Source organism: Pyxicephalus adspersus, chromosome 1, assembly GCF_032062135.1.
Source record: "Pyxicephalus adspersus chromosome 1, UCB_Pads_2.0, whole genome shotgun sequence".
Classification (NCBI taxonomy): domain Eukaryota; kingdom Metazoa; phylum Chordata; class Amphibia; order Anura; family Pyxicephalidae; genus Pyxicephalus; species Pyxicephalus adspersus.
In genome coordinates, this window is record NC_092858.1 from 137,327,956 (window position 1) to 137,341,768 (window position 13,813).

Below are 13,813 nucleotides of genomic sequence, written 5' to 3' on the forward strand. Positions count from 1 at the left end.
AAAAAGTCCAAACGTTAGACTAACCCTACACACAACATTGTTATTTTTGTTAGCCCAGGGACAAAAAATTAATCTTTTGAAGTTTAGCAATCCTCATATATGGTGGCTGTATTTTTTTTTGTCTTTCCAAGCATTTCTTTTTCTTTTTTCTTGGTATTGGCATTGATTCTGTATTTCTGAGCATAAGTATATAAGGACATTGTTCCTGCCCCAACACGATTTCCATACCAGGGTAAAAACACCCACTGTACTGTATTGTAAACAGGGACACCGGAAGAAAACAAAATAATGAGTAATAGAATCATTTATAAAAGAAATAATTATTAATCCTGCCAGTCAAGTATATATGTAAAAGTATAAGGTTTCAGCAGTAAGAGGAGCTTCAGCTGGAAAATTCTATTATTTATTAAAGCTTTCCAGGAATGGTGAAGATACACTAGCATTGGTGAACCTGGGTGATCAAGCAAACCTGGAATGAATCTGGTCCAGGATCTGAAAACATATGCCAACTAAGAGCTAATGATTTTTAAAAAATCCATTTCAAGGTTTGCCGGAACACCCAGGGTCTCCCCTGCTAGTTTATCATTTCCAGTCTTGGAGAGCTGTAATAAATAAGGCCCTTAGAGTTTATATGTTCCTTAGCAATAAACTTCTCCTACATGTTCGTATTGGACTGATCAAATTAGCAATACATTTTTTTTTGTTATATCCTGTTAGGATTGCATGCATATGTTCTATGGGATATGCACCATGATCACAACCATTGTGGTTTGGAATTGTGTTAGGACTACAGAACACTCCCTTCCAGAGTTCCTGTACTAGTGTGACAACACTTCTCCCCCATTGATAAAATACAGTTATTGACCACTGGGATAGGAAGTGTTTTACTTGACAAATATATTCTCATTACAGCTGTGTTGTCAGTTGTTCATATAACATTCACTGGACCATTGCAGCACTAATATGCCAAATGTAACAACCAATGTGTAGGTCAAGTTAAATGAATTTGTGTCCATTGCCGCAGGCATTGTAGCAGAATTTTGTTATGGACAGGATTATCCTATTTTGAAGCTGCTGTCAAACAAAACAGAAATGTTGGCCGTGATCAACAAGATAAAGCACAGAAACTGACAACACCAGCATGGATCTACTTCAGTGCAGATTATAGAAAAAGACAAAAAAACTGGCAGGATCACCAGGTTTCATAGTAAATTGGACTGTAGAGACACAAGAAACAATATGTTACAGATAATTTGTTAACAAAGAAATGCACACAAAATGATTTTAGGTTTTGCACACACTTTTCTAATTATTTATTTATAAATGATTATTTTGTGGCAGTTATCTTTACAAACAAATTCGTTCTCTATCTGCCCATTTGTAAGCAGAACGTTCATTAGCTGCACGGAGAGGTACAAATTCTGCCCATCCCCCTTGTGACTACTGCACACCCAGACCTGTCTGCATCTCTTGCCAATTAGGACGATTCATTATTTGTGTCATGCAGGCTTTATTTCTATTCTGTAGGGAAAATGGACAAGTGACCACATGTACTGTAAAAATGTGGATGGGTATTGTCAGGGTTACATTAGATTTGTCATTACATTAAATATTACACAGGCTTTAAAAGGCATTAGCTTTGTTTATTGCATTTAAAATATGATTGATTAACCACATACTACAACATCACTAAATCTTTTATAATAAAATAAAGATATATATAATTTTATTTTATTGTGGTTAACAAGGAAAAATACCATACAGTCATATGGTCCAACAACAGTATAACAAAGAATACAATGTATATTGCACAAGGCACAGAAATCATCTTTAGGTAGTAAATAGTCTAATTAACAAGGCAATCAAAGTTTGTGTGATCCAATGTCCAGTATGGTAAACCCAAGCACGATGACAAAGTCCGCGGTTAAGAGATGCATTTGGCAATTTAAACATCTGTTAGGATAAAACAATGGGGTTTGGGGGTACACCTTCCATATTTGTACAAAGGAACCAGGGAGCGTGATGAAAACAATTACAACCGACTTTTGGTTGTGTTAATAGGCGTATTAATAAAACGCTCTCAAGTTAAAAGAGTTTCTCTATGCAGAGAGGCCTCGGTCCAATAAATTCTGAATAAGTGTTGCAGTTTTCTGAAAAAAGAGATGGATTGTGTAAGGTGAATGCCAGCAATGCAAATTAGTACTTCTACAATATATTTTTTTAATTGGATATACAGTATTTTTGTTATTTATGCTATTTTAGCTTACATTAGTTACAGCTTAACTCCATCAGAAAGGTTTTATTTTGTATCTTCCCTGAAGAGCTTACAATCTAGGAGGTGGGGGAAGTATCACACAATTTCTTGGGATTATAGTTACCCTCCCTGGCGGTATTCCCGAGTGTGGCTCAGGGTTAATTTTCAGTACCTAAAGAGGTAACCCTGAGCCACACTCGGAGTGGCATTGTAAATGGCTTACCTGGTCCCCACGCCACCTGTGTCCCCAGCATGATCAATGGGACACGTGAGGGGGCAGTGCACTGGGGGGGGAGACCTGGCGGGAAATTTAAACAGAAGGAACCGATTGTGACATACAAAAATGCTGTCATAATCAGTCCACCAGGGAGGTTAACTGTAAGCTCTAAACAAGCGGAAAAGTGTTCTTGTGAAAATGTTCCTACTAAATTATCCCATGCCCATGTATTGATTAAAGCGGAATTCTTAGGAAAAAATAAAAAAATACCAATAACCTTTACTTTAACAGAGCCCTTTATCCCTTTACACCTCAACTCCATTTGGGCCTGCATCGTCCCGAAATCCTCCATCCTCTACGCCATGCACTGCCACCTTCTTCCATCTTCTTTCTTCTTCTGCCTACTCACAAGTAGGATCGGGTGGCATATCTTGACAGGTGACATATCCTGGGCATATCCTGGGAAAGAGTGTTGATCTTACTGCATATGCCTGTGACCAGCACTTTTTTTTCCCCATTGCAGCGAAAAGCCCCTTCAGCGCAAACAGTCCTGAGATACGCAACATAGGTAACCCAGAAAGCTATGCACTCTCATTCAGTTTTTACTGCCATGGCAGTAAATACAGAGATGAGGGGCTGATTTAAAATGATTTAAAGAAATAAAAAAAGTTTATTTTTGCTTTATACAAAAAAGTTATCTACCTTTTTATATAAATTTTAAAAAATACAGGGATAGGTCCCTTTTAAGTAAGTATGAAATACATTTTTTTAGCATATTTTCTATATAATAGTTTTCATCGCACCTTTTGGTATCTTTTCAGAATTATAGAAGGTGACCCTCCCATATGTTGTTATTGTTGGTTTAGATGGCTGTAATGTATTTTTCTAAATATTAAAATAAACTGATATAAAATTTGCATATTTCCTAGCTGTAAGATAAGATAAAAATATAAACCACTTTGTAAACTGCTTTAAATCAACTAATGCATTAGGAAAACTGTTTTACTGCAATATAAATCAGTACTATTACACGGTAGCATTGACTCATTGCTCTGCTTTAGTTAATGTCTTATATCCGGACCCTGATTTGTGCAAGGCAAAGCATTAGAAGTGACATATGATTCTGTTCAGCTGCCTCACCCATCACAACAGAAGGGACCTATTGATTGTGGTGTATTTAATTTGTTATGTCTTGTAGTATTGACATCAAGCTGCTTCATAGAGACCTGCATTGTGATGTTCTTATTGAGAGCAGTGGATAAAACAAACTCTTAATATTTATTTGCAGCACTTCTCGAGAAACCTTTAAGCAAGAGGAGAGATTCAGAGGCTGCCCAAAAGGCGAAGATATTTTATATCTCATGCATGAATGAAAGTAAGTGACCGTACAAATACCTGTTCTTGGACATAAATTTAGATTGCACTGCATATTATTTTAGAATTATGTGAAAACTGATATACTCCACCCATTTTCTCCTAGAAAACATTATGTAAATATTAATAAAAAAACAAAATCAAAATGTATTCATTTGAAGTAGCTTACTGTCCTTCCTATAGAACTTATAATAGATGTTGCAGTTCACCAATCAGACGAAAAAGTGATGAATATTTGTTACCCAAGCTAGGATTTTTTTTATCTCTTCTCTGTAGACCATGATGCTGTTTAAATTGACCCCAAATGTATAAATCTGTAAATCAATAAAGGAGATGTTATCACTCAAAGATCCTATCTGTAGAGCCATAACTTAAAATGCTGGCATGCTATGGAGCCTGTTCCCGCTCCACATGGGTCTACAAATCCAAAGCAGCCAACCCCATGCTTTATTGTTTGATACAAGTCCTGTCTTAGACCTCCCTGCTCATTTTTGATCCAAGAACGAGCTTGGTTGATGATCTGTGCCAACATGTTTAAAGGTTGACTAACGAGGCAATATTAAAACTAAGGGGGGGCCTAAGCAAACATGAAACACATATTGCTGCTTATATTATATTAAAAAAAGAGAAGGAACAAATCATCTATTAGAAAAATATTACATGCACAATATGTGCCGGCGCCCACTGGTCCTATGTGGTACAAACTGTTAGGCTGGAATTTTAATCAGGTGACTTTTGATATCATTGTGCTTTAGTATTTACTAAGAGCTGAAAATATTTCATCCCAACTACTAAAAACAATCAAACCTTTAGGCTAAAGCTATGTACACACATCTGATAATTGTCAAGCATAAATGTTCATCTTGGACAAAAATGTAATGAGTGTGCAGCAGACCTCTGATGTTGTTCATCGAATCGATTCGGAACAACGGCTGTGTTTTCCTATGAAGGAGAACAAGTTAGGGTGCCGCTCACTCATTCTCCAACACCACTCACTCACGCTCAACACCAATGAAGCTAATAGGCAAAAAAAGTCTCAAATGTTAGACCAAGGGCAGTCCTCGGTCTAGTTCTCACTAAAATAGTTTAACAGTTTCTAATAGCTAACAGTGTTCCTGTGGTGGAGACATAGTTATAGAAATGCATAGATAAATTGTATCTAAAAGTTGTTTTTATTGGGGCTCACCAGTAACTGGTGGTTGAGTTTGTTTTCTGCCCTTTTCCTCCCAAGATGGTGATGGCAAGCAGCAGTTTAGGACTTCTGGATGTTTCCACAAATTAAAACCATGCACACATTGTAAATTACCCCCTTTATATTAAAAAATGTTCTAAAACAATAATATACTTTTGTCTTTTACAGCTGAAATAGAAGACGTTGATGCCAAACCTTTGATAAAACTGCTGAAACACTCTTCCCTTCGCTGGCCAGTGCTGGAATCTAACATTGGAAGTGAAGGAAGGTGGTCAGAGAGAAAATTCAACTTTTTGCAGACCCTTGCAGAATTACGGGGACAATACAGTACATCAGTGTTCATGCGTGTCTTTGTGGGAACAGATGACAAATTATCAAATAACTTCATTATAAAGGTAAGACATTTGGGTGAAATGTATCCATTTAGTATTCTTTTTTGTTTGTTTTCTATAGGAATAGTTGGAGCTTCCTCTTGTTCCTAAAGCTCCTTTACCAATTAAAATGGTGAATTTGTTCAGTATAATTGTAAACCCGCTTCTTCAATCCCCTAGTTTTTTCTGATCTAAGGTGACAAGTGTCAGATTTCTTGAACATCTAAGAATTCAATATGTACAGCAAAGCTATATAGTCCCCCAAAAAAGTGTTTTCAGGTTATCTCAAGACATTTCCACTTACATCAAGTAATTGGAGTGTTTTCTTGTACTAGTGGTGTTACCATACCCAGATCAACATTTGCTTGAGCTTCTTAAAGCTGCACTCCAGCCTTTCCTTCAGTTTTATACAGTTGTACAGGCTAATGTGCTGTACTGAAGCAGTTCCCCAGGACTGGAGAAGATAGACTATCTTCAGAGAACCTGGGTGATCCAGCAAACCTGAAATAGATTTGGTCCAGGATTAAAAACATTTGCCAACTGATAGAAAATGATTTTCACGAAATTCATTCCAGGTTTGCTGGACCCAGGTTCTCTTTTGATAGTCTATCTTCTCCAGTCTTGGAGAGCTTTACTTTTTCAGGCCTATGTGTATTAGTAGCTGCAGCAAGTTAGATAATTCGGCCTTTACTTCCGGGCTGGAGAACATCCATCATCTTTTAGCTACTTCCTGTCCATTCTGACTCTCCTTGTCCTTCTTTTTTTCTATTAGATTTCAGTTATTTTAATCATGTAGGTTGGTGGGCAATAAATGCAAATGTTATCTGCTAAGGAACCCCCACTTTTCCAGACTGACATCTACCCATCAAGACATTTTGATATATGCATAACTCAAGCACATTGCTTGCATCAGGGCTGAGGGGTCTTAGGAGAAGTACTGAGACAGCAATGTTTATGGAAAGCTATGAAAAGTACCCTGCTGGCTCCTGCCACGAGCCTTAATCTGGTTGCATTGCATAAAGAATCACAAAATATTGTACATAATGAAATCAGAAAGGTTGCCTTTGAAAATCTCATTAGCATGTTGATGAGAGGGGAATGAGAAACCAGGGAAGACAAAATATAAACAGATTAAATTTTACCTTCAAAAGTTGCCAGAAATCCTAACTTACATAACTTTTTTTCTGATTTATTGGTTTGGATTTGTTTTTTGTTGGATGGCATTTTTTTTCTTTCATCAAGAAGCTGGGAACCCCTTTGTTCTGTGACCTGAAAGGCGTAAATCCACACTGGGCCCACATTAATCAGTTACTTCAGGGAGGTTATTGGGCAGCTCAAAGTCTGCTTTTTTTTAACAGGATGCAGATGTACCCTTGAAATTGTTATTAAGAACATGAGATATCCAAAAAATTCTAGGCTTGATTTACTAAATTAGATTAGTCTGTTCACTAAACTCTGCATTATTACTTTACAAGGTAAACTTCTCAATAAATGTGGTTGAATTTTAAAAAAAGTTTAAAGAATGTCCAATCATGTACAAGGTGATATAAAAACACGATTAATTGGTTGTTGTCAGCAAATTTTCATCCCATTCACTAAGCTAAGTGAAAAATCCTTTGCATGAACTTCTTCAGTGAACAAACACCACTGCGTATAAAGTATATGTTATGTCCAAACTTTTTTTTGGATGGCAAAAGTTATAAAGTTTTACATTTCTGTTAATATTCACTTTGTTTGTTCTAGTGGCCTGTGTGATTTTGGGTGGGAAATCTAAATTTTTTAGTTGTAACTTTAACAAGGATGTAGATTCCTCTTTTAGTAAGAATAGAGGTTCCTCTTTCTTTTCCTGTTTTAGTGTATGCAGATTTAGAAAAGTTTTATCTCCCTTTGGACTGATTTCCTTTCAATTTATGTTTTGTTCCTGACAAATAAGATGAAAGGAATTTTTTCCAGTGAGAAGTTTCGGTTTTAGATAAAATTTGGAGTGAATATATGCTTTGACTGTGTTGAAAAAGACATATCATTTCTTTTTAGAAATCCGCTAATCATTTTTTAAAACTCCCCAGTTTTGAAATTGGAAGGAAGTCCAAGCCAAATGATGTTTAAATATCTTCTGCACTATAGAATATATTCAAACTGCTTTGTAATCCAAATGTTATCAATTTTTTTATAGCACCACTAGTAAATCACATTTGGCTTAGTTGATAATTTATACACAGAACATTCCAGTATACGTAGATCAAATTTAATGCCAGTTTTTATCCAAAAGTTTTCAAAACGTCTCTTAAATTTCTAAAATATTTCTATTACTGCTTGTTTTGGGCTTGCAGTTTTACCAGCTTCACCACAATTTTACTGTTTGCATCTGTTTTATGTTATCATTCATTTATTATTCATGCAATTTTAAGATTATTGCTAAAGATGTTGTTCGGGTGGCGTGTCAATATGGTTGCCATATTATTATTATATTTTTATATATGAAATATATTATTAATATTATTGTTATTATTATTATTAGTATTATTAATATTATTTTTTATTATTATTAATAATAATAATACTACTACTACTAATAATAATAAGCATTTTACAATTTAGAAATCACATTAATATATCACAAACTGTAGGCATGATAATTTATAGCAGGGGCTCTCTGAGACCTGAATATTTCAAGGTTTCCTCTGGTATGAAAATGTTGATCCAAAAGCTTGCTTTCTACATTTATACTATACAACTCTGTGTTACATTATATAATATTTTACTATACAAAGCCAGCATTTTATTGGATTGGATTGCACCACTCATCATTGCACACTCTTTATGATATAAGTAGTATATTGTAGAGAAGTAACAACATTGGTTTAACATATATTTTATTTACAGTTTGATCAAGCATCCCTGTCATTATTATCCCACGAGGATTATCTCGACAACAGTACAACAGCAAAAAAAGTAAGTTCAGCTACTGTTTTTTTAAATGTCATGTATTTTAGAGAATTATGGTTCTGTACTACCGTGTCTTATAACACAGTTTTTCTTTACTATCCATCTATCAGAGTTAGAACTAAAGGGCATTTCAGTGTATTTTAAAAAATGTGAATCCTCAAAAGGACATTCTCCACATCAAACATATTTAGACTTTATCTTGTGCCAAAAATATCACAAACGCTCTTTTATTCATACAAGAAACATCAAATACACACTTTATGTTTTTTTAATAAAACTGCGATTTGAAAATAGGCAAATGTCTTTTCGCACCATAGTTACTGGAGGGCCAACAGTGTTCATTGTCTCCAATCAAAATATTGTAACTTGTATATCAACATGCTAGCCAAGCACTCCTATGACCTTTATCATACAGATATTGATGATCTTTTATTTTAGCAGTTTCTGTTGTGTACAGCCTCCTATTTCCACTTCAATAAACAATTGATTTAATTACATGAATTTAATAATTCTCAAATACCCATACTCTTATGGCTTTCCTAGATACATCAACACAATCCAAATCCAAAGGTACTACAGGCTTTTCTTTCTCTCCAGGCTATTTAGCTTAGTGAACATGCATTGCAAAGGAATCCTAATAACATGCAAGGAAATGTGCACCTTATTGGATGGTAATGTCAGCAAAACTTTATCTCAATCTGTAAGTGAAAATTCCCTTGCAAGCTGATAATTCACTTTGCTAAGTGATAAGCCTTTATTCCTTTATTAAATCAACCCCATTGTGTCTCCCACATGTTGGCAATAAACACTAAACTGGAAAAATTAACATTTAAGTTGGTGCTACAATCTTGGTAAATGCATATGATCCACATGATATAGTGTGTCAAATTTTACAGCTGCCACCCATTAGATAAAGATGAAATTAACACAGTAGATTATCAATATGAGTTTGAGAGTGAAACTGTAGTAATTGGTGAAAATAAATAAAGCTGTACTAAAAATTAGCTGATAGGTATACCTTTCATTGTATCAAAATACCTGGTGTAACATTATATATTTTTATTGCTTTGTAAACATACATTAAATCTAGCTGGGGGCAACTACCCCCCTGTCTTCCACATTTTCTATATACCCCCCACTACTTACCTCAAATTAGCAAATTACCTCCTCTGTTAGCTGTTCCCCAAGTGCTTAAGGCACAACCATTTCATAGACACTAATGGAGGAGCACTTTACAGGGATTTGACTTCTCTTTGATGTTTTTTTAATGTCAGTATTTGTAGCCATTTGTAGCTCAACTAGGCTACTGGTAAAAGACTTGTATAATGGAAAACACCAATTAGCAGGTATGCAAGTGTTATGTAGAATAGTGCAGTAAGTTCAAAGGGTATCTACTTGTCTCTTTTTTCTTGATGTGTTTGCCCATTTGGCTTTCTCACGGGAGGGTAAAGACTTTTTTGAAGTTTCAAGATGACATCATGAACAGAAAACATATGAATTAGGGGGTAAGTAGCATTGGAGTAGTTTAGGATTTAGAGAAAATGAGGTGATTTTGTAATCAGACCAATAAGTCAAGGCTTATGTGTTGGTAGTGCCAGGGGAATGCTCAGTAATAGCCGACACAGTCACAACGGTGTGTAAGGGTTAAATTGAAGTTTGAAATGGAGGCGCAGAATATCACAGCCTGGGTAAGGACTGGCCAGCTGAGCAGTCTGTGATGTTCTGCAGCAGGATTTGATGTTCTGCAAAATGACACAGTAAAAAAATCAGCCAGGGAGAATAAAGAAAGAAATATATTCCCTTTTATGAATTTTGACTTGCTGTTGCCCCTCCTGTCCAGCTGGTGTTGCTTCCATTGCACCACAGCAGGTAAAGTTGATTCACACTCCTTTCCAAGATTCCTAACTAGTGATATCTCAGAAATTTGGGACAATTGACTTGGTGTTATATTGTGTTGATTATGTGCTCCCTTGACTTTTGAGCAGGGCATGTCTAATCACTGGCTTAGAGTAGAAATAAGCTTCAGGTTTTGGCACTGTTATAGTTTCATAGTACACCCTAATGATTTGCAATGTTCATATTTATAAAAGTTTGGCTGAAAATATACTGGTTCACTGTTGGAAATAAGAAACAACCTATAATCCAGTGCACAGCCTTTGTCTCTGATAGGCAGTCATCAGCAGAGTGACCACAGGCAAGCAATGTACAACCCAATGTACTTATTTTAGTAGCTAAAATAAAATAAAAAAATGTACTAATCTATAGACTTCAGTGGCATTTGCAAACTTTAAGTAAGATTCATAAAACTGTTTTCTAACCAAACCTAGGCAGATTAACCCATCTTTATCCTACAGAAAGTAAGCAGTTGCTGAAGTTGAAACTATTGATCTGCAGACTTGGCCAATGGCTCAGAAAGTTGGATAGCTTAACGCCTGGGCAAACTATTGTTTCCAAAAAAAGTTATGGCAATACAAGCAATTTTTTAGAGCAGGTTTCCTTTAAAATAAGCTTCTAACCGTATTAAGGACTGTTCCAATATTGACTCAAAATTTGAGGTAGAAACACAGATGAGCTTCCCCTGGTGCTGATTGTAGATGCCAGTTATTGATCCAGCTTTATATGCCATCAAACATACAATGCAAGGTCATTCTGTCTCCCATAAGCAAAAGTACCATCAACCCTTTCTAGTCTGTTTAGCAGCAAATGAAGTGATTTTATATCCTCAGGCCTTGCTGCAGCACAAAGGTAGAATGCTGTTTTATTTGATTTTTATTCATGAGTCTCTTTTTTTACCTGAATTTCAACCTGTATTTCTCAATCCAGAGAACAGATAGGTTACTTTTTTGTTTTGTTTTAGAATGACATTCAAGAAATATGGCATCTGCTAAACACAGCATTTTGATGCCTTGCAAACACTAATAACGTGATAAACATTTGTTCTTTTTAAAGCTTCGGTACAAAGTGGTTAAAGTTCAGCAGTCAAATATACCACAAAAAAAAAATGATTGAAAAAACAAGTTAAACAATGCACAAGTTTGTACATGATGATAATGATATTAATTGTTTTTGTTTTGGTAATCCTTAGTAATTGTAATAAAAAAAATACATCCTTGGGCAGAATTTCGTCTGGTTTAGCAGACATCAATTTGTTACTGATCCCAGTAGTATAAATACAGATGTCACACATGAGTAAAGAGACAAACTAGGAGAAGGGTAATGACCCACCTGAATGCAAATTAAATCTGCCAGCTAAAAGGATGAACCTTCACTTCTAGTGGAATTCTTAGAACAAATTACTCAGCAAGATTTATGTAACAATTCAAAGGAAGTGTGTTTCTGTACAGAGAAGTAAAACTGCTATAGATTTAGGAGGGCTCTTATACCCAAAGTTAGAAAAATCACAAAACCCACCTTCATTCCCATAACTATGTAGGATTCCTGCTGCTGTCAATTGGATCGGCAAATCTCCCAGGGTTCAGTTTAACCAATCAATATCAAAATTGTTTTTTTTAAGTTCACAAACCTTGCATTGAACCCCACTGAAGAGGGTGAACCCTATTAATTTCTGGTCATTTGTAGGTCTAAAACACAAGAGTCTGTCAAGCAAAACAGTATGGGAAGCTGGGCATTGGTATAGTAAATGTTTCAATGTATGTAATGTAATAATTAGATACTATTTATGCTTAAATGTAATAAATTTTCTGATTATGAACTAAGGTACTTATTTTTACATTAGAATACAAGAAAATACTTTGACTCAATTATAAACCTAGGACATTAAATGCAGCTGTCACTGCTAACATTCGTAATAGGGTTGGTTAGTTACTTATGACGAGAAACAACAGAGCCAGACATGATCTGAAAGAAAGGAAATCGGCGTGTAAGTAGAAAAATAAATTATGCTTATTCACTACGTAGAGCAGCGCACAACCTCTGACCACACTGTCTTGTGTGTAAATGAATATACTATATAAATCCACACTACGGTAATCGCATTAATATAAGCGGTAGAGAAAAAACCTGACGTGATAGAAGAAAACTAACTGCACTTTCAGAATTGCCATACCTATTTTAGTGTAAATAAGCTGTTCACCAGTGTTATTGATGTAGCAGGTTGCAGGAAAAACCATGGCTTTCAACAGGGTATATGTTATCCAATCTACCAAAAGTGTCACATAGCAGTGGTGCTGCCAGAAAGGTAAGTATTCATCCTTATGTATTACATATGGATTTTTAGGGATGTGACAGGATCACCTAGGAGAACACCATTGCTTGCTATTAATTTCATGGTCAGTTTTGCTCCTGTTTTCATACATTATCCTATTTGGAATTGATCATATTTATTTTGCATAAGTGCTATCATTTGCAATTCCACAGCAATTGAATCCATGGGTGGTGCCAGGAGTGAAAACTTCTGTAACAACTGCTATGGCTCTACTGAATAATTTATCTTCACTAAATAAAGCACACCTAAAGTATATTTCATGTACCAATAGATCATTTGGCATTGCCGTTGTTTTCTTAGTTTTTTTTTAATAAAAGTTATTCAGTTTTAAAAAACAACCTTTCTTCAATTTGAATTGTAGTTAATGTGATAGAAAAAGATTGAAGAAAAAGATTAATGGCAATTGTAAGTTTTTTCTCTTCCAGTCTTTGTAATCAACAGTAACTTTCAAACCTCATGACTGTATAAATCACAAGTGCTTTTATCTGATTGCATTTGTTCATTGTAGCTTAGTGCGAGTCATTCAAAAACTCCTTTTTAGTTGACAAATGGTCTTGGATGAAGGAAAGGAAAAGATGGAGGGTCTTTATATCTTAGTCAATACTGTCAAAGGCTAAAGGATATATTCTTGTGTAAGTGCAGCCTAAAATCCCAGGAAAGTCTTTATCTAAATGTAGTTATTTATTTACTTTTACTATTTTCTCACTACATGTAAAACTAACTTTTATATTTTATGATTTAATCACAAAATGAAATAATAATATTTAAATGCTAATAATTGTAAAAATATATTAAAGATTACACTGGTCAACAAACGTTTTCTTGCCAAACAGATTAAAGTAATTTTGAGTTAAGATTGATGCACAGATTCCAAATATAGTATTGGTTTTGCTAGATTGCCTCTAGTTTTTGAAATATTAACTTCAATAATAACTTCATAGACAACTAATGAAATATGAAAATTAAGCAAAATTAAACTAGATATGCCTATGTATACAAAATTAAACTTTTGAAATACTTAATGTCAATATATTCTATATTCAATATATTTACAGGACTAATCACAAAGAAGTCATTGAAAAACTCTGTTTGTATGATTTCCTTTTATACTGATTATCAGGACAATCTAGTTGAAGGCTCCAGCAGTAGTCTGCCATCATGTGTCTATCCCATCTGCCCTGATACCTTTCTTCCATCACTTTTATGTCTTGATGGAACCTCTCCCCTTGTTCCT

The 13,813-nt window shown here is 35.0% G+C and overlaps 1 protein-coding gene across 1 annotated transcript in view; it reads left to right on the top strand.

Annotated features, from left to right (window-relative positions):
* Window positions 1–13,813, top strand: part of PHEX (phosphate regulating endopeptidase X-linked) — a 101,581-nt gene that overhangs the window by 23,238 nt on the left and 64,530 nt on the right. Inside the window, exons 4-6 of the mRNA XM_072428320.1 lie at window positions 3,760–3,846; window positions 5,206–5,432; window positions 8,292–8,360. Coding sequence (XP_072284421.1) covers window positions 3,760–3,846; window positions 5,206–5,432; window positions 8,292–8,360 — 383 coding nt within the window. The remainder of the gene's footprint in view (window positions 1–3,759; window positions 3,847–5,205; window positions 5,433–8,291; window positions 8,361–13,813) is intronic.